Source organism: Mollisia scopiformis (genome assembly GCF_001500285.1).
Source record: "Mollisia scopiformis unplaced genomic scaffold LY89scaffold_11, whole genome shotgun sequence".
In the NCBI taxonomy this organism is placed as follows: domain Eukaryota; kingdom Fungi; phylum Ascomycota; class Leotiomycetes; order Helotiales; family Mollisiaceae; genus Mollisia; species Mollisia scopiformis.
In genome coordinates this window covers 1465676-1491974 of record NW_017263591.1, presented here as the reverse complement: position 1 = coordinate 1491974, position 26299 = coordinate 1465676, and the positions used below count along the sequence as shown (strand labels likewise).

General features: G+C 47.9%; 11 protein-coding genes across 11 annotated transcripts; 8 read left to right on the top strand and 3 right to left on the bottom strand.

The window, feature by feature from the left end:
• Positions 1 to 2318: 2318 nt before the first annotated feature.
• LY89DRAFT_747744 (uncharacterized protein) lies at positions 2319 to 4097 on the top strand (the record flags this gene model as incomplete). Its single annotated transcript, XM_018221133.1, has 4 exons — positions 2319 to 2770; positions 2849 to 2932; positions 2964 to 3541; positions 3874 to 4097. The coding sequence occupies exons 1-4, from the start codon at positions 2610 to 2612 to the stop codon at positions 4095 to 4097; spliced, it is 1047 nt and encodes a 348-aa protein (XP_018072193.1). The 5' UTR covers positions 2319 to 2609.
• A 1538-nt stretch (positions 4098 to 5635) lies between these two features.
• Positions 5636 to 6784, top strand: LY89DRAFT_733658 (uncharacterized protein; the record flags this gene model as incomplete). Its single annotated transcript, XM_018219830.1, has 1 exon — positions 5636 to 6784. One exon carries the CDS (start codon positions 5636 to 5638, stop codon positions 6782 to 6784), a length of 1149 nt encoding a protein of 382 aa, XP_018072192.1.
• Positions 6785 to 8194: 1410 nt separating this feature from the next.
• Positions 8195 to 8977, top strand: LY89DRAFT_733657 (uncharacterized protein; the record flags this gene model as incomplete). The annotated part of the gene is made up of 2 exons (XM_018219829.1): positions 8195 to 8282; positions 8334 to 8977. The coding sequence occupies 2 exons, from the start codon at positions 8195 to 8197 to the stop codon at positions 8975 to 8977; spliced, it is 732 nt and encodes a 243-aa protein (XP_018072191.1).
• Positions 8978 to 9382: 405 nt separating this feature from the next.
• LY89DRAFT_669120 (uncharacterized protein) lies at positions 9383 to 9964 on the top strand (the record flags this gene model as incomplete). The annotated part of the gene is made up of 1 exon (XM_018213067.1): positions 9383 to 9964. The coding sequence occupies one exon, from the start codon at positions 9383 to 9385 to the stop codon at positions 9962 to 9964; it is 582 nt and encodes a 193-aa protein (XP_018072190.1).
• Positions 9965 to 10754: 790 nt separating this feature from the next.
• Positions 10755 to 12068, top strand: LY89DRAFT_733655 (uncharacterized protein; the record flags this gene model as incomplete). The annotated part of the gene is made up of 4 exons (XM_018219828.1): positions 10755 to 10849; positions 10989 to 11057; positions 11108 to 11146; positions 11201 to 12068. The coding sequence occupies 4 exons, from the start codon at positions 10755 to 10757 to the stop codon at positions 12066 to 12068; spliced, it is 1071 nt and encodes a 356-aa protein (XP_018072189.1).
• Positions 12069 to 14532: 2464 nt separating this feature from the next.
• Positions 14533 to 15732, bottom strand: LY89DRAFT_616141 (carbohydrate esterase family 1 protein). The gene is made up of 3 exons (XM_018210753.1): positions 15345 to 15732; positions 14766 to 15302; positions 14533 to 14719 (listed from the first exon to the last, which is right to left on the bottom strand). The coding sequence occupies exons 1-3, from the start codon at positions 15609 to 15611 to the stop codon at positions 14621 to 14623; spliced, it is 903 nt and encodes a 300-aa protein (XP_018072188.1). The 5' UTR covers positions 15612 to 15732; the 3' UTR covers positions 14533 to 14620.
• Positions 15733 to 15761: 29 nt separating this feature from the next.
• On the bottom strand, positions 15762 to 18508 carry LY89DRAFT_684758 (uncharacterized protein). Its single transcript, XM_018214941.1, has 3 exons — positions 18160 to 18508; positions 16967 to 18109; positions 15762 to 16922 (listed from the first exon to the last, which is right to left on the bottom strand). Exons 1-3 carry the CDS (start codon positions 18388 to 18390, stop codon positions 15909 to 15911), a joined length of 2388 nt encoding a protein of 795 aa, XP_018072187.1. The 5' UTR covers positions 18391 to 18508; the 3' UTR covers positions 15762 to 15908.
• A 124-nt stretch (positions 18509 to 18632) lies between these two features.
• LY89DRAFT_645518 (tRNA methyltransferase complex GCD14 subunit) lies at positions 18633 to 20246 on the top strand. Its single transcript, XM_018211883.1, has one exon. It carries the CDS (start codon positions 18646 to 18648, stop codon positions 20227 to 20229), a length of 1584 nt encoding a protein of 527 aa, XP_018072186.1. The 5' UTR covers positions 18633 to 18645; the 3' UTR covers positions 20230 to 20246.
• A 7-nt stretch (positions 20247 to 20253) lies between these two features.
• LY89DRAFT_684756 (alpha/beta-hydrolase) lies at positions 20254 to 21450 on the bottom strand. The gene has a single exon (XM_018214940.1). The coding sequence runs from the start codon at positions 21047 to 21049 to the stop codon at positions 20318 to 20320; it is 732 nt and encodes a 243-aa protein (XP_018072185.1). The 5' UTR covers positions 21050 to 21450; the 3' UTR covers positions 20254 to 20317.
• A 1241-nt stretch (positions 21451 to 22691) lies between these two features.
• Positions 22692 to 23482, top strand: LY89DRAFT_645512 (uncharacterized protein). The gene is made up of 5 exons (XM_018211882.1): positions 22692 to 22785; positions 22856 to 22996; positions 23050 to 23081; positions 23175 to 23335; positions 23392 to 23482. Exons 1-5 carry the CDS (start codon positions 22770 to 22772, stop codon positions 23429 to 23431), a joined length of 390 nt encoding a protein of 129 aa, XP_018072184.1. The 5' UTR covers positions 22692 to 22769; the 3' UTR covers positions 23432 to 23482.
• Positions 23483 to 24460: 978 nt separating this feature from the next.
• On the top strand, positions 24461 to 26289 carry LY89DRAFT_584072 (putative vacuolar aspartyl aminopeptidase Lap4; the record flags this gene model as incomplete). The annotated part of the gene is made up of 3 exons (XM_018209248.1): positions 24461 to 24901; positions 24950 to 25292; positions 25337 to 26289. 3 exons carry the CDS (start codon positions 24461 to 24463, stop codon positions 26287 to 26289), a joined length of 1737 nt encoding a protein of 578 aa, XP_018072183.1.
• Between the last annotated feature and the right edge of the window lie 10 nt (positions 26290 to 26299).

Genomic DNA, 26299 nt, shown 5'->3' with positions numbered 1-26299 from the left:
CGCGCCCGGCATAAGGGGTAGGTTTCGCAGGCCCGGCATAAGATAACCTAGTGCAAGGGAAGGTAGCGGAAGTCGCTGGCTGCCATTGGGAAGGGGGATTAGGCCGGGGGGGAGGGGAGGGAGGGGAGGAACTTTTATTAGAATAGACGGGCGCTCGGACCACACTTTATTTTGGCGGGCGCAGACTGTGATGGGTTGAACCCATTCTGTGGCTATGCCCCTAAATGGGCATAGCCGTCACGTGAGCAGACGCTCGGGCCTTGGCGCCCTCACAAAAGGATTTCTCCGGGGAGAATCCTTCTTTCCTTAACTAGTTCTTTTTGTAATACACATAGCTTGTTACTTTGACTCATTGTATCAGCCCGTGACACAGACCCTCGGTAGACTCTACGGAGCGCCCGGCATAAGGGATAGGCTAAATTATTTAAATTAAATTAATTAAATTAGTCGAATTAAATTAGTAATATTAAATTAGTCGGATTAAATTATTAACTTTAAATTACCGTGCTTAGATTATTAAACTTTTATTGAATAAATTAGATTATTTGAATTAAACTAGCTAAGCTAAATTATTTTAAATAAATTAAGTATATTAAATAACTCGGATTAAAAAGTGAATATTGAACGATAGAGTTTTGTTTATTTCAGGACTATGTGAAAAGAACGTTCGAAAATATTATGAAAAATATTATATTTCATCAAGAATACGATCGTGGTTCATGGCGAAATTATGGCAGCAAGGCAAAAGCACCGACAAAAAGGGTGGCATCACTTGGACGAGGTGGAAACAATTGTGCGCAAAAGTATTCATTTCTCTATCTAAAAGCTATGGACAATGAAAAGGAAAGCGAACATCAAACGGAAGCGCTGGTGGAGTTGTGGAGAACTCGAACGGTGGTCATAAATTTGTGGCAGAGACCGAGAATGCATTGGGAAAAAGGTCTGCGACCAAAACAGGTTGTGGAAGGAATTGCTTCGAAAGCTTCACTAAATGGTTTGAAATAACCAGTTGTGGAGGCCTCGATGAAATGCGGCCGTTGTTCATGTCGACGTTTCGCTGAGGATGTATTGCGATAAAACGAGTTATGAAGGGAATTGGCTTCGCAGAATTGCGATGCGGGTTGTGGGGAAGTGCTTCGCGCAAAGAATGCGTTGCGATGAAACAGGTGGTGGAGGGCGGTAATTTCGAGAAGATGCTTGCGACGGAGGAGATTGTCGAGAAAGTGGGAAAAACTTCGTGGCCTGTAGGAACATCGTCAGCTAATGTGGAGGACTTTGATGGGATGTCGAAAGCAGACATTGCAGATTGCTTCGTGCTGGGTATGTTCGAAGGAGACATCGCCGGGAGTGCGGTCGTGGGATGGTGGCAGGATGTTCAGAATAGCTTCATGATGGGGACTGCAAGGAACTTGTTAGTCATGGCATAAACTGGGTAGAGAAACTCACCTCGCAGATTCATCGAGAATTGTTTCACTGCTGAAATGCATCATATCGGAAGGACAGGGACCGCTGAAGCGCGGGGTGCTTGGGAGCCGCAGTCTATTCTTGGTGTACGATGAGAGGAAGTGTAGACGAATCACAATGTCGAAACCGTCGGTCTCCAAGGCAGAGCGTTTCCTTATTTAAGGTTATCTCCGATTCGAAGTTTGGGCGGGGTCTAAGAGTCTTCTTGGCTCAGGGTTACTGACATAGGGCTGTCGAATGGTTGCTTATGGCTGGGGGAGCATGTGGTTGAATATTTGATTAGCCTTCAATCGCAGAAGCTGGTGTCGTTGCCCATTGTTGAAAGCTTGCAGGTTGTTGAAGCCTTCGGCATGATAAATCACACAAGCGCGGAGGAAGGGGTGCTCAATGGCTCGAGAATGTAGACGGTGATGCTGCGCTGGCCATGAGAGTTTCGAATTCATCATGAGATTCGGTCTCAGCCGTCTGTCCAGAATCAGCTGGGTATCTTGAACAAACGCACAAGCATTTTTCTTTGATGCGCTCAAGCACAATGATTATGTGGGGTGAAACAACTCCAATCAGAAAATGAATGTGGGGCCTTTGATATTCGTGAATGTCCGAGACTGTCATCGCTTAAAAAGGGGTATCACGAGGGTGGCGAATGTGTGGTAAGACGAAAAACATTGAAAGAACTTTAAGGTATTAGTATTTCCTCAATATGAAGGATCGATTACTTCCCAGTATAGGACGGGTCGGTGCGCAGCAGATGGAAATCTCAACGCTGTATGGCAACGCTTTGAATATACGAGATCATCTCGGACTTTGTTGCGCTAGTTGATATCCTCGCTCACAAGGCTACTAACGTCATCAAACTTTGAACTTGAGGTAATCCTATATCTGGGGAACTTGCTTCTTATGTTCCATCCAAGCAACTGGTCTCCAGAACGACTTCAGCTTGAGCGGTTCTTATCGACTCCTCATGGGAGAGGTTTCCAAAGACATCTCTGTGAGAGCCCAAATATACGAATCCAACACCCAACTTTATCGGGACGACCTTTAAAAGCTGGGGAGATCGAATCAACCAACTTGTCAAGACTGATCTCGATCAGCTAGGACGAATTCAACATCCAACTTGTCGAGACCGACCTTGAAGAGCTGGGTCAATGAAGCTAACACCCAACTTGTCGAGACGGACATCGAAAGGTGCGAAGATCGACAGAATGGAGTTCAAAGACGACCCAGAGCCGCGCAGCTCGCGATTCCGAATATCCGAGAGAATTAAGTCGTCACGGTGCAACGAGTCGAGGAGTTCACTACTCCTCCCGTAAGTCCGTTGATAGCTACCGCACCAGCCTGCTCCTCCAGCTGGCCCACGGAGAGAGGCAAATTATGACTCCCGTAGTCATAACCCAGTCAAGAAGGGACCGCTAAACTCAGATAGTAGGGACGGAGACTACGAGAATGAGCAACGCGGGAAAGCTGCGAAGTGAGCGAACTTCTGCCCTCTCGCTGCGAAGATCGAGAGCTCAACGAAAGGAAAAGTATACTGCTGTAACTCTTACCCAGCCTGCTGGGAAGGTAGTTACCAAGACTACCTCGCCAAACAATGTTCCAGGCCGCAATTCTTCTACTGCGAGATCGAGAGCTCAACCAAAGGAGGAGAATGGCACTATTGCCATTCTTGCCCAATTTGTTGAGAAGTACTTACCCAGACCACCCGAACTCCATGGCCAACTAATGTTCGTGGCCGCAATCCTTCTACTGCGAAGATCGAAAGCTCGACCAAAGGAAGAGAATGGCACTGCCGTCACTCCTGTCCAACCTGTTGAGAAGGTAGATAGTTATCAATACCAGCCGAACTCCATCGCCAATGTTCGTGGCCGCAGTCCTCCTGCGAAGAGCGACCAAAGGAAGCTAGTTTTGCCGTCAAGACCACCCGAACTCCATCGCCAACCAACGTTCGTGGCCGCAGTCCTCATAGCTACCACAAGATTCGGGGAGAGGAGCTTACAATCGTGGAAGGATTTCCAGCAATTCTGCTGTTACAACGGGCTGAAAAAGTCTGGCCAAAGACTGGACACTCTGAGGAAGCCATGTACGTGCTGAAGATTTGCAGACTCAGAGCGAAGAAACATTGTGTTGCTGTCGATGGCTTCTTCCTGTAGATCGAAGTACAATATACAATTGACTATTCTGGTTCGTCGTCTGCTGCTGGTGTTCTTCACCATCTTGTCCCTGATGGGAAAGATCCTTCTATGGCACATCGCCATCTGTGCTTTGCAGCCTCGCGCCCCGTCTTTCTCCTCCAATTTCTTATCCTCCGTGGGACAATATTTTTTTTATAGCGGATCTCCACCTGGTGGTATCCCGCTGGCAGCTTCTTCCTTTCCTCCTTGCGTTGGGGGAACTTTTGTAACGAGTATTTAGTGGCACGACGCTGGCTTCTTCTCGGTGGGATATCTTGTGGCGGATGTCCATTGCATCGGGCTGGTGGCGTATTTTTTAGTAAGACGGGAACTCCAGCGTCTGATAATCATTGTACAATTAGAACATCATCGATATTAGAACGAGGAGCCCCATACCTGACTCATGCAGATCATTCCTACCAGAACCTCAAGAGCATTTCGATTCCACAAATCGACAGACCTTAATGCCCCCAACTGCCAGATGTCCAATTGTAGAATGGGAATAATCGGGAATAGTGTATCGCTTGAACCAGGAGAAAGTCGCGTGAAAAGTGGGTTGGTAATAGGGGAAGTCCGGTCAAGAAGTGGATATAGGGGCTCGTCTCCATGGAAATGCTAGCGTCCGAGAGTTTCTTCAATTGATAATTCACCCGAGGATAAAGATAGACTGCATAATAAAGACTAAGCTGTGAGAGAAAACTGTCAGCATAAGATACATGTATCGAAGGGCCTCCTTACGCAACCAATCTGCTGATTCCAAATCTGCAAAGTCCATACTATCCAAAGACGTATTGAACACTCCTTGGTGGTTATCGACCCTCCACTATCATCAACGCCAGTATACTTTGACACCAAACCCCTGGCCTTGTCCTGACTTTGAATCGAATGTGATGTGCCCACTGGAGATTCGAGTTTGTTGTTCTAACAGCACCTGCTCCTTCAATAATACAATCTCCCCGCCTCGAAGACAATCTCTTTGTGGGTATGTACTTCAGGCTCCCATTGTATAGGTATCGGGGACCTTCGCAGATCTATCTTCATGGCCAAGGCGGCTTTGCAACTCTTGCTCCCCCCAGCCCTCAGCATTTCTTCCATACTTAGCACCACGATAAGCAAAGAGCTCTGATAAGCACACAGTCAGTCTTTGTTGCCTTGTCAATCGATCGTCTCGATAGTAAGGCTCAAAGGAAGAAGTGGCGAAGAGATCGGCACTTTTGTTGAATGCGCTTCTGTTGGCTGGGAGATGCTGGAAGTAGTCTGTTTCACTGCTGAAGAATCAGTACGATACACGCTTCGAATCACAAAGACTCACTTTCTTGCCGCTACAACAGAGTATTGCAGACTAGTGTCGGCCAGCCTAGGAGCTGGCCTTCAAGAAGCTGCCAAGCACCCCAAGAACATACCGGCCAGTGTCCTAGAATCCCAGATTCCTTCTCATGATGTATGCCGTCCTCTGTTTGTTCTGCCGCGTTTGTGTCTGCCGCGTTTGGTCTGCCTTAGATGATGCTGGCGTGGTCTGAAGAATGCAGTTGATCTAGCTGAAGCCGGGTGGGAGTTGCGCTTCTCTTCGTGGATCTGCTGCGAGTCAGTAGCTACACGTCGCAGGAATGGATACGCCTTTCTTACCTCTGAACGCCGCTAATTGCATGCTAGAAGCTTCAATGCTGCGTCTTTGACTTAGGCTGATGTTTCGTTGAAGAGCAGAGACGCACGCAAGGCTATGCAGAAGAATGGTGCAGCTGCTCTCCGAATTTACCTATTCAAAGGCTGCATCAATTGCAAAGTAAGGAAATGGAAAACTTTTATCTGCATAATGTAGTTGAAGTAAAACTGCCAAAATACTATCAAGGATCATCTAGATTAAACAATCTGGACTACCTAGGTAGGTACATAACCTTAGCATAATCACGTGTTTACTTTCGCGTTTATTATCCATTTCCAAATTCGCACTTTTCCTTCAACCACAACATCTTGACAACATTCAGAATCTGAAATCTCTCAAGATGCCTCCCAAGCGCAAAATCTCTTCAACGATCACTGCAGCACGAAAGCGTGCTCGCATCGACACCGACCAGTTATGGACTCCTACAGACAAGTACCTGGAATCCAAAGTTATACCAGCGGAATGGACGGCACGAAATCGCGCCCATCGTTACTTCAAGTGTGCACCAGAGGATCTCTTACCAGAAGACACATACATCGATACCAGTGGCAATGGCACCACCACGTGGGACGATATGAGGATCCCAAATACAAACTGGACCGCGTCGTTGGCCACGGCCTTCAGTGCCACCCTCTCCTGCACCACCTTTCACCGGCAACCAGAACTCCTTCGCCTGGCAATTCAACGAGCCATGTATCTTCGACTTGGCAAGGAGAAGATCCGCAGACCAGATCGGGCAAACCTTCGTCAATTCCAACATTACAAGTTTGTCCACCATCTCATCGATGTGATCTACAACAAGAGCAAGCCGCGAGGCGGGTTCGTACCAGATGGTGTTGGACTTGTTGCCAGGGACCTCGACTGCATTAACGAGGCATGGGATGAATATGTCAAGAGTTCATCCGACCAGTCTCTTCGCACCATCAAGGCATATCAAAAGCAAGCCTCTCTCAGCAAGAGCAAGGCCGACCTTCCCAAGAAGTCCGAGCTGAGGGACGAGAGGAAGGAGCTGGTATTGAGACACAGAGAACTGGAGAGCAGATACAGAGCTCGCCAAGACCAGGATCTGAGTGAGGAGGATACCAGTAGTGATGAGTCGAGTGAGGAGGAGGAAGAACAAGAGGTGGAAGCACAAGAGGAATCAGAGGATGATCCATTTAGGGATGATGAATCATTCGGTGGCTTCCCCGACTCACCTGCACCATCTCCTGAGCCACAACCTCAACCAGTCGATGTCCCCGAAATGGAAGTGTGGCCACAGACACCATTAGAGCCACTTCCCGTCGACGAACCATCTGTGTTCTATATCGAACACAGGAGACATACCTCTCGACCAGATCTAAATCTTCGTCTTGAGGACAAGGAGAATTTTGACATGGACGAGGACCAGGAATATGTCAGAGGCGCTTCTCCAATAGGGAGAGAGTCTTGGGTGGAATCGGGGCTGATTCTCCCAAGAGATTTGGAGAGATGGCATAGCCATCGATAGTCTTCAAAAAGACTTCAATCCTCGCAGGGATTTCAATCCTCATAAGGATTTCAATCTTCACAAAGATTTCCATCTTCATAAAGATGCCATGACTCTATAGAGTTACTCTGCGGAGAAATCGCCTGATAAGGTGAAAGGCCTCTATAGAGGTACAAAGATTGCTGTCAAATAGCAGAGAATGCATGTTCTGCCCTCTAAATGATCTCTTATCGCGCTCTGAACGTTCGACGAAATAAGCTGGATGCTCTTCTGCTATCCCCAAGTTGAGTCCCTGCCACTGCAACAAATTCCACCACATACTCTTGACGGTGAACTCCAAGCATGATGGGTTTGAAAACTTGGCTTGTGACGAGGAGGAATCTCCTCAGCCTCCTTTTGGTAAGTCTGAATGATCTCTCAGACCATCGAGGTCATCGAAGACAACCGCGAATAGAGTACTGACCGCCATCTCCACTGCGCCATTATATCGATGATGGGAGCAGACAACTTTATCCACGCGTGACGGCAATGTTGAGAGTACTATTTTGTAAGCAGCGCATACCCGTCTCTACTAGACACAAATCTTTTGTGAATTGACCTTGGGCTTTGGAGTATCAAGATGATCTAATCACAGGAGAAGTTATATCACGCGGAGCAAGTGCAGCGAGCTTCTAGAATGAGGCGGAGACCAGACCCTACGGCCACGAACATTGGTTGGCGATGGAGTTAGGAGGGACTTCTCAGCAAGCGGGGCAGGTGACAGCAGTGCCATTCTCTTCCTTTGGTCGATCTGCGTAACAGGATGATTACGGCCACGAGCATCAGGTGCTCTTGGTAACTGCCTTCTCAGCATGCTGGGCAGTCGTGCAACTCACTCCCTGGGCGAGTACGGCCATGAACATTGGTTGGAGTTTTGGTAGTCTTGGTAACTACCTTCTCAGCAAGTTGGGTAGGAGTGATAGCAGTGCCGTTTCTTCCCGAGCGAGTCACAAATGCTTCGATCTCGCATAGAGCATGGCAGAAAGAAAAGGTTTGCAAATTTGGACCATCTCGAAAGCTGGAATATGGCAATGCCTTGCGGGTCCGCAAAGCCGCAAGGTGAGACGGTGAAAGTGTTCTGGCTTTCGACATGGAGGATTCCCATGCTCATTCTTGTCCATTCTGCAACTTTGTTCGGCATCAAAACTGCCATGGCTGCGAGAGTCTCTCCCAAGACCACAGTTCCCGAAAGGAATTATATTAGTCAATTGAAACTTTCATGTAGAGAGAATTCAACTCTTTGATTTCATGTGTCAAATTTCAACTCGTTATCCCAGATAGTCGAGAGACAATTGTTGATGAGCCTTATCTTGGTAGCCTTGTATGTTATAAACTTCGCGACTTTGCGAAAATTTTCTTTCCACAAAAGAACACGACAACAAATCCACCAGCATGGATCCCCAAAACAAGAGAGTACTTAACTGGTTGAATAACCAGTCTACATCCAATACAGATACCAGGCAAGAAGAAGACCAGTCTCGTAAGTTGCTCAACTCAAATCTGCATCATCCCAAATACTCACCTTTGATAGCACAGCCATCGGAGCACAACGAACACGATGAAGATGCGTCTTCAGCATGGGAGACTATCTTGGACAGTGTCACCAGTAACATGCCATCGAATCGAAACGAGGACCATGACAATGAGGATGGACCTTCAGCGCGGGAGACAATCTCGGACAGTGTTCCCAGCAACATACCTACGGTGCACACCAGATCCGTATTAATAGGATACACCACACCAGCGTCCACAGTCTCATCGCCTGGGGCGACAAGCATCACGCCGGAAGCAAGCGTAGCTTCAGAAGGGGCGGCAAGCGTCACATCAGAAGGGGTGAGCGGCACGCCCATACCATCCAGAGCCAGTGATGGTGAAAGTCCGAGCGTCGCACCAGTTCCAGCGGCGCCAGCCACCTTCGCTCCCGCCCCGACTATCCCAGCACCTACACCAGTCCAACCTGACCTGCTTGCTCAAATGCAGAGTCAAATGCAGCAAATGCAGCAACTGCTGAGTCAAATGCAACAAATGCAGCTGGGTTACCAGACGCAGATGCTGCTGCAGCAGCAGCAACAAGTATTTGCTACATCGCAACAGCAGCAGCCCCAACAGCAGGAAAACCAAGAAGAGGAGAAGGGAGCGGAGCGCATACAAGGAGCTGAAGCCTCCGGTTATTAAGCTGGACAAGGATGGTTGAGAAGAAGGACGGTTGACAAGGAGGGTGGTTGACAAGAAGAGCAGTTGATCAGCATGTTCTCGGACTTCAAGAGTCCCAAGAAGCAGAATAAGTAAAGGATGGACAGCAGTACGAGATTATCAGTGCAGAACTTGGGGGCAAGGACAATGGGATTGGAAGATGCGAACAGATAAAGAGAAGTCCACCGCTCCATTCTGTGAACCCGTATTCAATGTCTAATTTCTACAAGGTCAATCAAGAGAATAAAGCCTGCGCTTTGAGTCCTGGACAAGTTTTCCTTTACGAGGTTGCGGGTTTTGACTTGTTTGGAGTCAGGAATTGGTAGAGCACGGACGCAATTTGTCATTGATTTACCCCACCCCTGGTACTTCCACGATTACAACTAGATGTGGTCTATCCACAGCCAAGTGTTCAAGGACGTGCAAGCAATTCCTCGGCCAAAGCGTCCAGAAATTGATCCACTTGTCTCTTTGCGTCACTCGATGGTGATGGTACACGAGATTGTAGAGGTTATAGCGAGACTGGGGATGGGGAACGCGGTCTTCGAGCTTCATAGCGGGCAACATCGTAATGGTACTTATCCAAATCGTCTTCATAGCGGCGTTGTTCCTGTCGGTATTGTTGGAGCCTGTACAACAGGGTCTTGTGGAAGACCCCTTGAATCAAGACGACTTCTGGATCATCTCAGCGCCAATGGTGTAACGACCGTGGAAGACCACACCAACCATCTACAAGAGCTTAGGCCTGACGGCGAGCGACAAGCTCTGGTAGAATACCAGGAAGAGATCGAAGGGGCACAGGGGGAAGCCATTTACTGGCGAAACATGTTCGAGACCATCACAGCACCTCTCACCATCTACACACAGGACCATAATGAGCTCACCACCAATGCTCAAAGATTGGTCGAGGAAGGTATCGAGCGCATGACTTTTCAAGGTGCTGGCCATCAAAACGAACAGTACCAGTAGCCGTGTACTTCCCAGACAATGGATTTCACCAAGGTCAGATTACAAATCTTATCGAGATTATACGCTCCCATCGGAGCTAGAAACCTTTATCAAGGTATGTGTTCTTATCAGAGCTTGAAAACCTCCATCGAGGTATTTGCCCCCATCGGAGCTTATAAACCTTTATCAAGGTACGTATTCTTTCCTTCAGATAACACGAAAGTGAAATGAAATCGCAAAGCTATACACCAGATATTTCCCTTTCAATAATGGATTGTGACTTGTCCTTGTGAATCGCCACCGTAATACTTCCTTTGCAAGGACTAAACCAAAGAAAGTTCGGCTTGCAAATCTTGACCACTCCAAGCTTTTCAGATGTCCCTTCATCTCTGGTACAACATACCGCCTTGTCCATAGGTGGCCATCGTGAATTGCGGCTTCGAGTAATATGAGGGATAACTATTCAAAGCAAAAGTGATCTGCAGTCTTTTCTCCAGCATGGCATCTCAAAGCCCCAGGCATCGGATAGTATCCATAGCCTTCTAAAGGGTGACACGGCAAGTAGCCGGACCAAAGTATAAAAATCTTTCTTCAATGTTCTTAGTCTGACGTAGGCCGGCGTGCCCACGTGAACGATGAGATCTCGCGATAGGTGCCTCCCAATTGCAGGCTCGCGTTTTCCTTCAGGTTCATCCAAACACGATTCGCAATCCCCGCCCACCTGCTTTGTTTTCGACCTCCGATTTTACACCACATCACCGAAGAAACAGAAGAAGAAGAAGCCAAAGAAGAAGAAGAAGATACCAGCGCGATGCCACCAAACCCAGGTGGCGATCCGCCACAACAAATTCCGTCCTACCAAGGATACAATGAAGAATACCAGGAAGGATACCAGGGTAGCCAATTGTATGTTATACACGGAGCTTTTGAGTACGCAATGACTGACTATACTGAGTGGCTTTTATCAACCACCGAACCAGTAAAGCGCAGCAAACACTCTTGGAACCCTACGTTCTTTGTTAACCAAACGCTAACTTGTGCGCAGATATGGTCCATACCTCGGGGTCGGGTACCATACCCAAGGTCCCAGTTACCAGCAACCACCCAACCATGGGTAAGAAAGCAATATTGACATCGAATAGACAATGCTGATCAAGTATCCAGGCACGGAGGCTTCTCCAACTACAACCAGACATTCAGTCAGTAAGTAACAAACTGTAGCATAACGAAGTGAAGTGATAATTCTGACATCTTTAGACACCAGAACATGCGCCCGCCCTTCTCTCCGGAAGAGGCTCGTCAAATGGCTGCATCTTACCATGGCATGCCGCCGCCGCCACCTCTACCCCCAGGTCCTCCTCCACACCACCCATACCACCAGTCATCGTCTGCTAGATCTCGAGGAAATGCACCACGTGGCCGCGGTGCCCTCACCCAACAATCTGGCATTCAGAAGAAGAAGAAGACAGCAGCGGGCGATAAACAGCTGCCCAGGTCAAAGGTTCGCTGCGGTTGGTGCAAGGCAGTGGGTCACTATCTTTGCGATTGCGAAAGCAAGATAGACCAGAAAGGGTTTATTTGTGGATGTCCCATCTGCAACGTACCAGAAGAGGAGCACAATCTGGACTCTTGTCCCTTTCGAAACAAGAGACCCAACAATTACCAGTACTATGCTGGAGAGCGCCGACATGGCAAGGCACCTCTTAAGGTCAATTTCGACCTCTCATCTATTGTTGGATTTGAGGAGGACAAGTGGCGCCCCCACACACCAGAATATGCGAGAAGCCTTGGGCGATCCCATCGTACCAGATTCCGTTACGAAGAGAAGTGGAGTGACAACCAGAGAATTATGGATCCTGCTTGGGCAAAGTGGGAGGAAGAGTTGAAGCAGGATCCAGATGCTCCACCTCCCAGTCTCCTCCACCCAGACTACATCTCACCAGATTCTTTCCTACCATCTGTCTCTAAACTCCCGGCCGCATCCTTCGAGCCGGAAGCCACGGAGGACCAGGACAATATGTCAACAGTCGCGAACTACGGTACGTCAGACTCTGGCGGCGACGACGAAGACCATCGCACATATGGTCGTCAGGGTCCCAGTGATGACATTGGCGATCGGTTATAGGTTCAAACCTATTCCGAGTTAGTCATTTGTTTAAGACTCTGGCTTCAAAAAGCCTTTTACACCTTCAAAAAGGTTCTGGCTTCAGAAAGCCTTCCACACCTTCAAATAGGTTTTGGGCCCAGAGGGCCTTTTTTCAAATCTTCAAAAGGATTCCGGCTTCAGAAAGCCTTCTTTCACATCTTCAAAAAGATTTCGGCTTCAAAAAGCCTTTGTGTTTCAGTCCAAGGGCTATTTTCATGTACATAGCATAAAATGGATGCTATCGAACATGATCCTTCTTCTTGACTTGAAAGTATGTCGTTGAGATGTTCGCTTACTTCGGAAGCATCCGCAGAGCCTCGAACCACTCCGGTAAATCTCCACTTTGATATGCTGACTAATTCCCCTCCTCGGGCAGGGCCCTCGACTTGAAAAGTTCAATCGCGATATCTTGAAGTCGGCTTCAGAGGTGTGTTTCCTGAACTGGAGCTAACAGCAAATAAAGCTCAGCTAACCCTTTTTGCAGACTTCTTGTTGAATGCATGACACAATTTCAACCTCTCGGAAATACAGACTCTACCCCGTTAAAGACAGATATTCGCATCCATCCTCTGCCGCATAGTTGCTCAAGTCACCATTGAACGATCCAGCCAGCTTTGGGTTGGTGTAGATGTGGTGAGGCGCGGATGGTGGGGTACATTCGCTTTAATGATTCACTTGAGGGCTTGAATTTGACCCAAAATTCCGCCTCAGACTTCCTACAACGAAAGTCTGTCAAGTAACGGACAACGAAGGACCTTAGAGAGCCCATTGGAGCCGTTTCCCCGCGATTTTCCCAATGACTTATCCCTGCTTGCTGACTCCGTCATTCATATGCATCTTGAAAGCAACGTTAAAGTGCGAGGCTCAGTCAAGGATTAATCGTGACTCTGTCAAAGCTTGATTTCATGAAACACGCGGCATTCGCAACTCCAGCCTTTCTTGGGGATAGAGTGCCGACCGTTCAGGCTGATCATTCACAATGAATAGGAAAATAAACTGAAGAAAGTCACGCTTCCAACCCCATACAGTACATTGCCACTAGAGGAACAGTGATGTTGCATGGTCACATTTCATGCATAGTTGTGGGTTTGTTCTCCTTCTTAGGTAAGGTTCAAAACATTTAGAGAAATGGTGTTCATTCTGTCAATACCATGCTACCCCATGCGAATGCCATGCCCGTGAGGAATCCTCTCGCTCATCCACTCAACCCCCATGTAATAAGGATAACATGGCCAGCGAAAACCTTCTCCCACGATACGGTGTTTGCATCCGCCACTCCAGTCCATGTGTCTTCGATGTCGAAAGGATGAGTGCAACGAATCACTAGAAAAGCCATGTCTATCTCTCTCGTCAGTATTTGTAATCAGAAAGGACATTGAACCATTCATCGTCTCCTCGAGAAGAGCTGGAGATTTTCTATGCTCTGTCGCTGGTGAACTCGGGTCGAAAACTTTTGAAGGTATTAGTGAATATCCTTTCGCAAAGACACGGTATTAGTTGCGCTTACAGAAGGAATTAATGGAATCACTCCTAAAAGCATGATTAGCACACTTTGTTGGACATTCTCCGTTAGCTGGACCTACATGAAAGGATGAAGTCGTGTGGAGTCTTCGGGGAACACTTCAACGACGTCTCCAGCAGGTTGAAGAGCAGCTAACCAGAGAGGGAGAATGGATCTGATGATGACGTCAACGTTTCAGTAGCAGGAACTCTGGTAAAGCTGCCTACGGTGGGTCCACAATGATGACTCGACTTTGACCTCCCATATTGAATTGACTCTCGACCATTTGAGCAATTTGAAGCATGAGCGACATGTGAACTTCGGGCGATTGAGAAGTTTGAGACATGGTGAACATGTAGAAAGTGAGCTGAGCTTCAGGGAGGATGGTTTTTGGATCGTTGTTGATAGCGGGAACTGGAATTGGATTTTTGTGAACGGAGGAAGAAGTAATAAATAAACTCCGCAGAGATCGAAATACAGGTGTATAAATAGGCGAGGAACTTTTAACTCCACTAGCCTCCACACCCCTGCCTGGATTTGTTAAATTCACTCCAAAGCCATAACCAAAGGGGTTCTTCTATATTTCCAACTGCGGATTGGGCAAAGCTTTGAAGGAAATAATCAGCTTCAAGAACTTGTAGGCTGCAAAAGAGCAAAGTAATTCTTGAAGCTCTGTACTGTGCCACCCCTTGCTTCTTAATTGTCTGTCCTCATCCGCAATAGCTGACGAAATCGACAAGATCAAGATCGCAAGTGAATACGGCAGCACAATGGCCAAGAAAGTCGATGGTCAAAGGTGAAGCAATGCCAGAGGACTTCTTTAACAACGACGTCGGCCTCGTAGGGCAGTATTCCGAGGGTGATGCACGGTAGGACAACAAGGGAAGGGTTTGAGAAAATGCTTCAGGCACAAGGACAGACATTCAACTGATACAGAATAATCTGGAAGGGTTTAAATGACATTTCCATCTCTTGATATATCGAAGTGTTCTTGAAATTCTTGCATGCCCATAAACTTGTCTCTGAAATCTCAAGCCAATTGATGCTTCTTGAAGAATTCAATAATAATGGGAGTCGCATTGAAAGAAGCCCGTTCATGACCAGTTCTGGTATTGTCCGAACTGTTCACCTAAAATCAAATAAGCATATGTCTTGACATTTTCAAACTAACTTACAGTGCTCGGCCAATCATGCTTGATACTCGAATCAAAAACATGCTTCACAAGCCCTTCATCATCTCCACTCCCCCATTCATAAACCACCGTATCATTTGTCCCTTTCAATTCCATACTCTCATTCTTCACACTCAACCCATCTCTCCTCGCCCAATCATGAATCCAATGTGGTATGCTTGGCAAGCATTCTTTCTTCCTCCCCCCTCCATCATATCTAATCACATTGTCCTCGCCCCCATGAAATTCTAGCATCGGTATCTTCGTTCGCCCAGGATTGCAGGGAATCGTGATAGTTTCCGGCTTACAAGCAGTCTCGTTCTTCACATAGAAAGCTCCAGATACCGGTGCGAAAGCTGCAATCTGAGTAGAGAGAACAGGATCACATGCCAGAACATTGCAAAATCCTCCACCGTCTGACTTTCCTGTTGCGAAGATACGTGAAGTGTCGATTGTATACTTTGAAGATAAGTTGGTAATGATATCAGAAGTAAATTGAATGTCATTCGTCTTCACCTTGGGAACACCCTCCCAAGTTTTCTGGAAAAGTCAGCTCTGCTGATGTGAATTCGCCAAACTTACCTTGATGCCATTTGGGTAGACAGCAATGGCAAAATCATTGAACTCTGGGTTGGAAATTTGCGAGAGCTCAAACTGCTCATTTGCAGTATCGCCGCCGCCATGAAAGGAAAATATTACAGGCGTTGGGACGGCAGAATCGAAATTTGGCGGAAGGGTGAGTAGATAGTAACGATCTATGCCAGAACTCTGGATGGTGATGTTCTGGAATGGTTGCAACTGCGAACTAGCAGCAAGGACTCTGAGCAAACCAATAAATTTTTGAAACATTTTGACGGTAATGTCCAACAGCGATGAATCCAATTCCTAAGCAGAGAGATGATATTCCTGTGGAAAGATAACATTCCTGAGCAGATATGACATAAGTAGCGCCAAAATTTCAGCTGCTGACTGTGCCTGCGAAAGCCACTAGGCTGACGGGCGGCCGATGGTAACACAAGGCTGAGCTGAACATGAAAAAGCCAACACGAAATTCGCTAAGGTCTTCAGGTCTAAAACTCTACTCCACATGATGCCTCCATTCCCAGCAAGGATATCGAACGCCAAAAATGCTTTCCCCAAACAATCTCAACCAGATTTCGCCTTCCATTCCTGATGTAGCTTATTTTGCCTTTCCCATTCCTTGCCCAATTTCTTCAAAGCGCTTTTTGGCACATCTTCACCCTCCTTGGTCTTTGTGGGCAAACCCTTGTCATCCCAAGCACTAAACCTATCATCCTTGAACATATCCATAGGACTGAGTTTAGCCTTTTCAGCTTTCTCGAGCTCAATTCTCTCACGCTCCAATCGAGCCTTTTCCTTCTGGGCAGTCTTCTCCCGCTCCTTCGCAGCTTTCTCCTCCCTTTGAGCCAGAAGTTCCGCCTTGGGAACGAACTTGATGAGCGCACCTTGATCAACAGATCTGTCATCCAAATACACACCTAAATCGGTAAGATCATTGTCTCTGATTCGGTCAGACAACGTAAGAATCTGCTTCTTCGATTCTGAGTTTGGTGCAATCCTCCTCAACTCATCTCGAATCTTTGAGACAGCTATCAAGTAAGGCATGGCCAACGCCTCGGAATCCTTCGTGCCACTAGCTTCCAGACCTGAAAACTTCGTATCGACATCCTCAGCCATCAGAGCATCAAGTGAATCTGAATGCAGCGCAAGACGCTCGACTTCCGAATTGACACTTTGATATACTTTGACGTATGGCTCAACAATTTCTTTGGTACTCAAGTGTGCATTCGAAGCGGTATTTGTCCAACCAAGACCTTCGTAAGGCGGGGAAGCGTTTGCGTCCAATCCAAAGATCCCAACCATCTTTGTGATCCATCGAGCAATGGACTTGAGTCCTGTAATGTCGGTTGCAGAGCCGGGTTCGCTGTCGTGTTTGTTTGCATCCCTGACGATCTCAGCAAGAATGCGCATAGCTCGTGGTGTATCGAAAGAATCTGTCAAAGCGCTCTGCATTTCTGACTGTGCCTTCTCCAGAGTTTCATGAAGCCCTCCAGATTTGCCGTTGATGGAGAGTGTCTTGAGTCCCTCTTCTGCACTCTTACTTTGCATGATCAACGATTTCGTGTTGGTGAAGAAGTTCTAATTCAAGTTAGCAATGAAACCTAATAAGCCATGTTCCTTACATTGATCGTAGTCTCCCATCCCTCAGCTTGCTTTCGCATATCAGGGGAGATCTCCACACCATCATTCCATCGACCCATCAAAAAGACAATTCGCATAGCCCTTGGAGTGTAATCATTCTTCAACGCGTCCTTGATGGTCTGGAAGTTCTTCAACGATTTCGACATCTTTGAGCCCGAAATTGACAAGTGGCCCATATGGAAAAAGTATTTGACCCAGTTGTGAACTTGACCATGCGAGCAGTAATATGCTTCACTCTGAGCCAACTCGTTATCGTGATGAGGAAAAGCGAGATCGATACCTCCAGAATGAATATCCATCTGCGAACCAAGAATATCTGAAGCCATCACAGAGCACTCAATATGCCATCCCGGACGTCCTTCACCCCAAGGGCTTGGCCAGACTGGTTCTCCTGCCTTGGACTTCTTCCATAAAGCAAAATCACAAGGTCCTCGCTTTCCTCCAAGGTTTTTCGACAACGAGCCCTCACCCTCTTCTTGCAATGCTTTGTCATTTCGGCTGTTGGGGCAGAGTCGTGCATATGGGTTTCCAGCCTTCTCAAATGCAGCAATGTCGAAATAGACAGAACCATCTGCTTCATAGGCAAACCCCTTCTCCACAATCATGTCAACGAACGTCACAATCTGCGGGACATAGGTTGTAACTCGAGTAATGTAATCCGGTCTCATGACATTGAGATTGTCCATGTCATCCATAAATTGAGCTTCCCAATATTGTGTCACCTTGGTGAAGATTGTATGGTCCTTCCCATCAATTGAATCCTTGTAGAGGGAGTCCAGGTACGGTAACAGAACTTCGTCAGCCCCGCCAAAGACCTTATTCTCTTGTATTGCTTGAGAAGCAGCAGTCAAGTTGCTCAAATGCATCTTCATCTTGGCTTCGGCGTCTCCTGGCTTCCCCTCCCCATTCAACGTTCCACCAGCAAGCACTTTTCCATATGCAGCATCTCTCCTCTCTGCATAATTTCTGGGACTCAGCTTCGACCCATCTTTCAGCAGTTCTGGTAGATTTCCTTCCGCGTAGGATTGGAATGCCGTTGCAGCCAGCTTCGCTAGTTCTGGTTCGGTGTAGGTCTTCGACTTCTCGAGCTCTAGAAGCTTTGCTCTCCTTGCCTTCAAGATAATCTGCCAGTCTTGTCAGTCCTGCTATTCCGTCCTCCAGTTTCTGGGCTCACCTTGTCATCGACGTCTGTAATGTTCATAACAAATTTGACCTGGTAGCCAAAGTAATCGCGCATGATTCTCCGAATGATATCTGTAGAGACATAATTCCTAGCATGCCCCAAGTGTGAATGGTCATACACCGTAGGTCCGCAAGCATACCACGAAACTTTCCCTTCTTCCAAGGGCAAGAAAGGCACCGTGCCGCCGGGAGTTAATGAATTGTGGACTTTCAATTGCGCCATTTTGGGTGTCGTTGTGCTGAAATTCCGCAGAGAGGTCATATAAGTATTTATGATAGCAGGGCCGCGCAGGTATCGAGAGAGAAGGCTCATTCAGTCGTTGCGCATGGTGTCACTGAATATGACTCTTTCTCGGAGCTTGCTTCGAAAAGGCCAGAATGGTGGCTGAACTTCGGCTGAATACATTAATCCCTGCTCTGAATTTCTTCAGCCTTGCGAAATTTCGAAATCAGCAACCTCCTACACACAATACACAAAATGTCGACCAAGATCTCGCCGTTCCTTTTTCCTGGCCCTGTATCGTCAATTGATTCGCTATCAATCATTCATTTGAAAAGAGATCTTCAAATACCCACAATCCTCAAGGAGCACGACGAGGATGATGAAGGCTATGCTGAAGGAAAGGTTGTCAATACCAGATTTGGGTCTTTCCCGCATACTACTTTGATTGGCCTGTCATGGGGAAGTCAAGTTCGAGCTTCGAAAGTAGATACGGGATCTCGAGGACGCCGTGTCAAGGGGCAAGAGAAGAAGAGGAAGCGCGAGGAATCAGAGTCAGTAGAACCAAGTAAAGAACCCAAATTGGACAACGATGAAGCTGCTGGAGACGCCAGTACGCCTGCGACTACGAAAGAAGAATCAGAAGCTGTTGCGGCTAGCAGCGGATTCATACACCTTCTTCCCCCTACCCCAGAGAACTGGACGAGCTCTCTACCTCATCGAACACAAGTTGTCTACACGCCAGATTATAGCTACATCCTACATCGGATACGAGCCCGACCTGGAGCGAACATAATCGAGGCTGGTGCTGGGAGTGGTTCTTTTACACATGCATCTGCGAGAGCAGTGTTCAGCGGATACCCAAACAATGGTGAGGCCAACGGCTCAGCACCCAGAAAGGGCAAGGTCTGGAGCTTCGAATTTCACGAGCAGAGACATGAGAAGCTGGAGAAAGAGCTGCAAGATCATGGACTTGAGGGTATTGTGCAGGTAACGCACCGAGATGTCTGCGAAGATGGATTCTTAGTTGATGGACGATCTCCAGGCGCAGATGCCGTCTTTCTGGACCTTCCTGCTCCATGGCTCGCCTTACCACATCTCTCGAGATCTCGTCCAACTAAAGAAGCTTGCCTCAATGTCACTGCCGACGAATCCATCCCCTTCATCTCTCCGCTGAACCCTTCCACCCCAGTTCACATCTGTACATTTTCGCCGTGCATCGAGCAAGTTCAGCGAACAATCTCCGTCATGCGACACCTTGGCTGGGTTGATATTGAAATGGTCGAATTATCCCAGAAGCGTTTTGAGATTCGTCGCGAGAGAATCGGAATTGACAACGGTGCACAGCGAGGCGTTCAAGGTACACCAGCCACGGTTGAAGAGGCATATGCTCGTTTAGTGGAAGTAGAGGGCACATTTAAAGCATTTCATGAGACTGGAGAGAAGGTTGGGTCGAGCAGAAGGGACAAGGCCAATCCCAACAACCGGGATAAGATCATGGAGAGTTTGACAGAGAGGAAAGTGTACAAAGAGGGAAGATTGGTACATAGGACGGAGCCGGAGATCAAAGCACATACCAGCTATCTCGTGTTTGCGATATTGCCTAGGGAATGGTCAGAAGAGGATGAACGGAAAGCCCGAGAAAAATGGGAGGTGAAGATCAGAATAGAGGACGAAGAGAAAACGGATGAACGTGGAGAGAAGAAGATGGGCAAGAAAGCGAAAAGAAGAGCGGAGAGACAAGCTCAGAAGGACAAAGCTGCTGCTGAGACAGAGGCAGGACGCAAGGAAGGAAATATAGATGATACGACGAAAGTAGACGTTGAAGACGCAATAGAATAGAGAGCTTTGCTCCTGATACAAAATGCTAATGTTCTAAGAGGTTCTTAAAGAATCTCAGTGCCTTTAATGCAAAGTCCCCACAGTACCCTCACACCTCAACGGCGCCTTCTGGTACTCCAGCCCTACTCCTCAACCTCCTAGCAAAAAACTTCATGATCGGCAACATCTCTTCTCTGCTCTTCGGCATCGAGTCCTCGTTCTTTGACCACTTCACGTACTCCATATCCACAAACCTCTCCTTCAGTCCCTCGATTGCACTCTTGGTCACCTGGCTGCTCCGACTTCCACCACAAACTAGCACTGGAGTCTTGCTTTTTGGTCCTGATTTGCTGGAAGAAGGTAATCGACCTCCAATGCTTACGACTCCGCCGAATTCTCCCGAGGAGAGAGATGCTACATGCAAGGCTGCCATTCCGCCTTGACCGAATCCGAGAAAGAGAACATTTCTTGGTGGATATCCACACTTTGTGATTAATACGTCCTGGATGATATTTCCAAAGATCTTTTGGCAAGTATCGAAGCCAGCGTCAAGGTCAATATCTCCTTTTGCTTCATCAACCAAGACATCGTCGCCCCAGTGGAAAGCAGGAGTATCACTGCCTGTGAAGATTGGCGGGATAGGATTTGGACCACGAATACTGATACAAGCTGTCTCAGGGAGATTTAAATTCTTGCCTAGTTGTGCGAATGAGGCTTGAGTATCGCCCAGTCCGTGCAGAAGGATGAGGATGTTGATTGGCGAGCCAGTAGATGGAGGGATGATGTCGAGTGTGAGGGAGGAGGGGAGGTCGGTTTTGGTAGGGAGGCGAGGTGAAGTCATGGCGAGCCCCTTTCTTTTTCGCTTGAGGTTGAAGAGATGCACAGGCAGGCGAGTTTATTTTTGGTATCTCGTGATGGGAAGCGTGTTGTTGATGAGAACCTTGGAAGCTCGAAGCAGGATATTCGAGATACTGAAGATCAGCGAAAGTAAGCTTGCTTCCCTTCTTCCAGACTTCCGCCACAAAATCGGCCTTGTCAAGGACCTGAATGCAAGATATTTTGGTATCTCGTGACTTTGCGAATCTTGGTGGTCGAGCTCACAATCAAGATCTTGAAGATCGTCGCAACCTCCCCCCCTTTCCTCTCGCTTGGCAAAATCGTAGCCTTGGATACGTGGTATTTTTGGAAGGCCGTAAATACTGAATTCTTGATTTGAATAACTTCACGTGTGAATCCACAGCGGGTTCAGGCGGCGATGATCAAACAAGCATCGCTAAGCTCGTCAGCCAAGAGATGAACGACTGGGCTGCGGATTCGCCGATAAGCTAATTGACCCCTCCAACCTGCATCTCACCCCACCACCCGCCCGCCAGAGCTCAGCGTCAGATTGAGATGAGAACGGGAGCATACACTTCAGCTGAGCTGGGCGGTTTGACTGTGCCTGTTTCATGGTCACTCGAGTATCATGCAATCCTGTCTACAGACGACACCTTTGACGGCTCTGACCGCGTCGGCCGAGCACAAAGGCGCATAATGAAGCTACACAGCCTTGGCCTGCGTATTATTGCGTAGGGCAACCTGAGTCGAGCGTTAATTCCCAGCTTGACCTCGTATCATTTCTTGATGAGCAGCGGCAAAAAGATATATTTTTGGTAAAATCTGACAAGGGAGCATAAATCGGGAATCGGGATAGACACGTAGACCCTGACGATCTCCAAGCCGGGGGATCTGGAGCCCATGGATGCCAGCATGAGCTTGATGTCATGATCTGTTTCACGGAACGACGTTTCAACCTCCAACACGAGCTGAGCATGGGAGCTTCGGAGCTGTCTGCGTTCGTCCCAGGAATATGTTGACCTGCTTGGATATTGATATTCCTGCAGAACGGCGGCAAAGCGTCTGGGGTACGCATCGCAGTTTATGAGGCATTGGTTGGTTCAAGGCTAATATGACGAAACTTAATTTCTGGTGTCTTCCTTATGGGTGATCTCACTGCCGCAAAGAGCCTGTATCTGGTATGTACTGCGCAGGAAGGTCTGAGCATGAAGCATTACTTGGGTTTGGCTGGATTTGAGTGTTTCGACGAGCTTCCAAGCCACACAACGGTGGGAAGATTAGAGTAATTGTAGGGGTTGAAGGGCTTGGAAGGTTTGAGAGGAGCTGCAGAAGACTACAGTAAAGGAGGGCTTGGTGACCGGGGGCTTAGTGTGATGCAACTGTGGGGTGAATGCTCGAGTACTCCCTGCTGCCCTGAAGGACCAGCAGATCGAGCAGCTGTGAATGGTTGCACAATTATACTCAGAGCTAAATATGGATTAGTTTCACAGCTCTGAATGGCCGCCGAGTCACGTAGTGGAGTAAATGGGCTGTAAATGGCGCAAGGGGTAGGAGTGACCGCCGGGAGAGCTCGAGCTTTCTACTGTATATAAGACCCCTCTTCTGCCCCTCCACCACCTTCTTCCATCAACACCACAACTTCACACAACACACAACTTCAACTCAACTTACATACCACTAAACAACCACCTCAAACCTTTCAATCAACCTCTACATCTGTCAAAATGGTTTTCGGCTGGGGTAAGAAAATATCCTCGCTCTCCCGCATACCGTCGAGCGCAACCTTCATGCTGACATCTACCTCCCACAGGCGAATCTGAGCAAGCTTACCAACAAGCCCAAGATCCCAACCAACAATTCGGCAATGAGAGCCACTTCTCCCACGAGGCTCTAGCTGGTGCCGCTTCCTTCGGTGCCTTCAAGATGTTCGAGGATAGACAACGTGCTGAGGGTAAGTCGGAGCGGTAAAGTGAATGCATGGCACGATTCTGATTCAATAACCAGGCAAGCCAATCAGCCATCAATTCGCCAAGGAAGTACGTTGAAAACGAGAGCTCTTGAGACAGCTCCCGGCTCCCAGAGCCCCTCACTTTCGTTTCGATGTTTTACTATGCTAATTCGTTTGGCAGTTGCTCGTTGGACTCGCCGGTGCTGAGGTCGACAAGCTCGCTGAGACCAAGGGCATGGACTTCATCGACCGTGAGAAGGCCAAGCACCACGCCAAGCAACAAGCAGAGAGAATGTACGATGACCACTACATCCAAGGCCAAGGTGCTGATCAATATGATCCGTGAGTGTTTCTATGTTCCACAGTACATTTGGAAGGTCTTCTGACGGGATGCATAGCAACCAATACGGTCCTCCCCAACAATTCAACAACTACTAGAGTACTTGTTGATATGTCGGCCTCCCCGAAAGCTTAAGTTAGTAGGAAGGCATCCGGCATTGATGGTTATGGTTTGCGCAGAGCTTATACATGCCTCCAGGGCTTCACAGTGATGGGAATGGGAATGGCAGCGACTGGGATGCGAAACGTTGATATTACCGAAGACAAAAGTCAATAAAAGTGCTTTGTCCAAACAATCTATTACATGGCATGTGAATTTACGTTGTAAAATCCGGTTCCATGGATGGGAACCTGAGCAGTTGTAGAATTTCCCATAAAATTGGCGTGCAAAAGTCTGGGCAAATGACAAACATCCAAATAGATCAAATGTCCGTGAGATCTCGAACAATCATTACTTCCGTGGTTTGGACATAGGCTTGTTAGTTGTAGAGCTTCCCTTTGAATCAGAGACATCATCATATCTATTTTTTGTCAAGTAAGGAAGTCGTCATCTCCACCGATAAGAAGCAAATGTCTTGGCGCGATTTCTAGCGATATGCCGATATGCCGCCTCAAACATCTCCACGTCAACATCGACGTCCTTCTCCTTCTTGACTTGCCGAAACACTGTGCGACATTCAATCTGCCCTGCCATCATCTGCGTCTCGTACCCTTCCAACCTCCACCTCCTCACATCAGCTATCGAGCATCCACCATTCGAACCTCGCCCCCATCATTGATTCCACCAACATCATGGTCCGCAACGGCAACTCTCTGCGTGGCAGTGTTAGCAATTTGTCCCTCCGCTCCTCGAAAATCGAGGATGAGAATCTCTCCCGAGCACGAATTGCACAGCTGGAAGCTCAAGTGAAGGAACTGCGAGCTCGAGAAGCTTCAGAGAAGAAGGAAATACCCAAGATGCCCTCACCTCCTGCACCAGTTTCGACGAAGTACCAACCTTATACCCCGATCGACGGTACGAGGCTCCGCATAGGAGAGACTCAATCCATGGACGGTGGCTACATCAACGAAGTAATGGCAGCTGGGCCGACCTTCTCTTTGTTCGATAAATATCCTACTTTGGAGCAAATGCACGTCAATGCTGAGGACCAGGCACAGCTTCGTTCGCTACAGAACCAACGGATCAAAGACGTGGAAAGACTCCAGAGGGAAACAACATCTTCAGCACTCTCCCAAAGGTTTGCGCCTGGCGCACAGTCAACTGCGGACCAGGTATCTCTGGAATACAAACGGGCTGATGGATCGACACGACCACGCGATCTACTCATCCTATTCCCAGACGAGGTGCAAAACAAGAGCTTGTTCGAGAAATACAACGACACTTTACGAGAGCATCTGCTAAAGCCCAAGAGAAGTTTGATCACAAAAGCGCTGGGAAGTGAAGGAAGCACATTAAAGAGCCCGGAAGCATACGCACAACCATTCTGTAGCTTCTTAACGGAGAACCCTACAGTGTTTCATGCTGTAGACTACTTTGAAAAGAAACTAGACTCTGCAGGTTTCAAGAAGGTTAGATTCAACACAAAGGAAGACGTCGTCTTTGCTGACTCAGTGTAGCTATCGGAACGAAAGAGCTGGACCGAAGAATTGGAAGTTGGCGGAAAATACTATGTTTCGAGAAATAGCAGCTCGTTGATTGCGTTTTCCGTTGGGAAAGGATACAAGAGTGGAAATGGTGTCGCAATGGCAGCAGGGCACGTCGATGCCTTGACTGCGAGATTAAAGCCTGTCAGCTCCAAGAAGACATCTGCCGGATATGTTCAGCTTGGTGTTGCACCTTATGCAGGAGCATTAAACACTACTTGGTGGGATCGTGATCTTGGTATCGGTGGAAGAGTTGTAGTCAAGGATGAGGAAACTGGAAAGATCACTACAAAGTTGGTGAAGCTTGGCTGGCCCAGTATGTCTCCTTTCAATCATCTAAAACAGGACTGACAATTTCAGTTGCACGAATTCCCTCCCTCGCACCCCACTTTGGCGTGGGAATGCTGGGTACGAACAATGCTGAGACTGAAGCTGTCCCAATCATCGGTCTTGACGATTCGGAGACGTCATCCGACGAAGGGTTCAAGAACTACACGCTTGGTGCTCAAGGAACCTTTGCTGCGACCCAGCCACCAAAGCTCGTTCGTGCGATTGCAGGTGAATTGAGCATCACAGACTACTCCTCGATCATCAACTGGGAGCTCGAACTCTATGACACCCAACCAGCTCAAGTGGGAGGTCTGGAGAAGGAGTTCATCTTTGCCGGCCGTGTCGATGACAAGATCTGTTCTTGGGTAGCTATTGAAGGACTTATTGCCTCTGCTCCTACTTCATCTGAGGATGATGGGATTGTCAAACTCGTCGGAGTCTTCGATGACGAAGAAATTGGATCATTACTTCGACAGGGTGCTCGAGGCAATTTCCTCCCTGGAACCGTGGAACGTATCGCGGAAGCTTTCTCAAAGTCGGGCTCCAGCGCAAACATTCTCTCTCAGACATACGCTAACTCGTTCCTCCTGTCTGCCGATGTTACTCATGCAGTAAATCCCAACTTTCTGTCCAAATACCTCGAAGGCCATGCACCACGTCTCAATGTCGGCTTGACCGTTGCAGCGGACAGCAATGGACATATGACCACAGACTCCGTCTCGACCGCACTCTTCACTCGTATTGCAGAAAAGTGTGGTAGCAAGCTTCAATTATTCCAGATCAGGAACGATAGTCGAAGTGGTGGAACGGTCGGACCAATGCTTAGCTCTGCGATGGGCGTCAGAGCTATTGATGCTGGTATCGCACAGCTCAGTATGCACAGTATTCGTGCGACGGTGGGAAATTTGGATCCTGGATTGGGAGTCAAGATTTTCAAGGGATTCTTTGATCATTTCGAGAGTGTTGATGCGGAGTTTGTTTGATGGCCGGCAT

Coding starts and splice junctions, on each gene's coding strand:
- LY89DRAFT_684756 (XM_018214940.1), bottom strand. CDS start 21,049: ATGACTTCACCTCGCCTCCCTACCAAAACCGACCTCCCCTCCTCCCTC.
- LY89DRAFT_645518 (XM_018211883.1), top strand. CDS start 18,646: ATGTCGACCAAGATCTCGCCGTTCCTTTTTCCTGGCCCTGTATCGTCA.
- LY89DRAFT_616141 (XM_018210753.1), bottom strand. CDS start 15,611: ATGTTTCAAAAATTTATTGGTTTGCTCAGAGTCCTTGCTGCTAGTTCG. Junction 15,303..15,344: donor TCTACCCAAATGGCATCAAG/GTAAGTTTGGCG, acceptor TGACTTTTCCAG/AAAACTTGGGAGGGTGTTCC. Junction 14,720..14,765: donor AGCATGATTGGCCGAGCACT/GTAAGTTAGTTT, acceptor ATTTGATTTTAG/GTGAACAGTTCGGACAATAC.
- LY89DRAFT_684758 (XM_018214941.1), bottom strand. CDS start 18,390: ATGGCGCAATTGAAAGTCCACAATTCATTAACTCCCGGCGGCACGGTG. Junction 18,110..18,159: donor TTACAGACGTCGATGACAAG/GTGAGCCCAGAA, acceptor CAAGACTGGCAG/ATTATCTTGAAGGCAAGGAG. Junction 16,923..16,966: donor GATGGGAGACTACGATCAAT/GTAAGGAACATG, acceptor AACTTGAATTAG/AACTTCTTCACCAACACGAA.
- LY89DRAFT_645512 (XM_018211882.1), top strand. Junction 23,082..23,174: donor GCCATCAATTCGCCAAGGAA/GTACGTTGAAAA, acceptor TTCGTTTGGCAG/TTGCTCGTTGGACTCGCCGG. Junction 23,336..23,391: donor GGTGCTGATCAATATGATCC/GTGAGTGTTTCT, acceptor CGGGATGCATAG/CAACCAATACGGTCCTCCCC.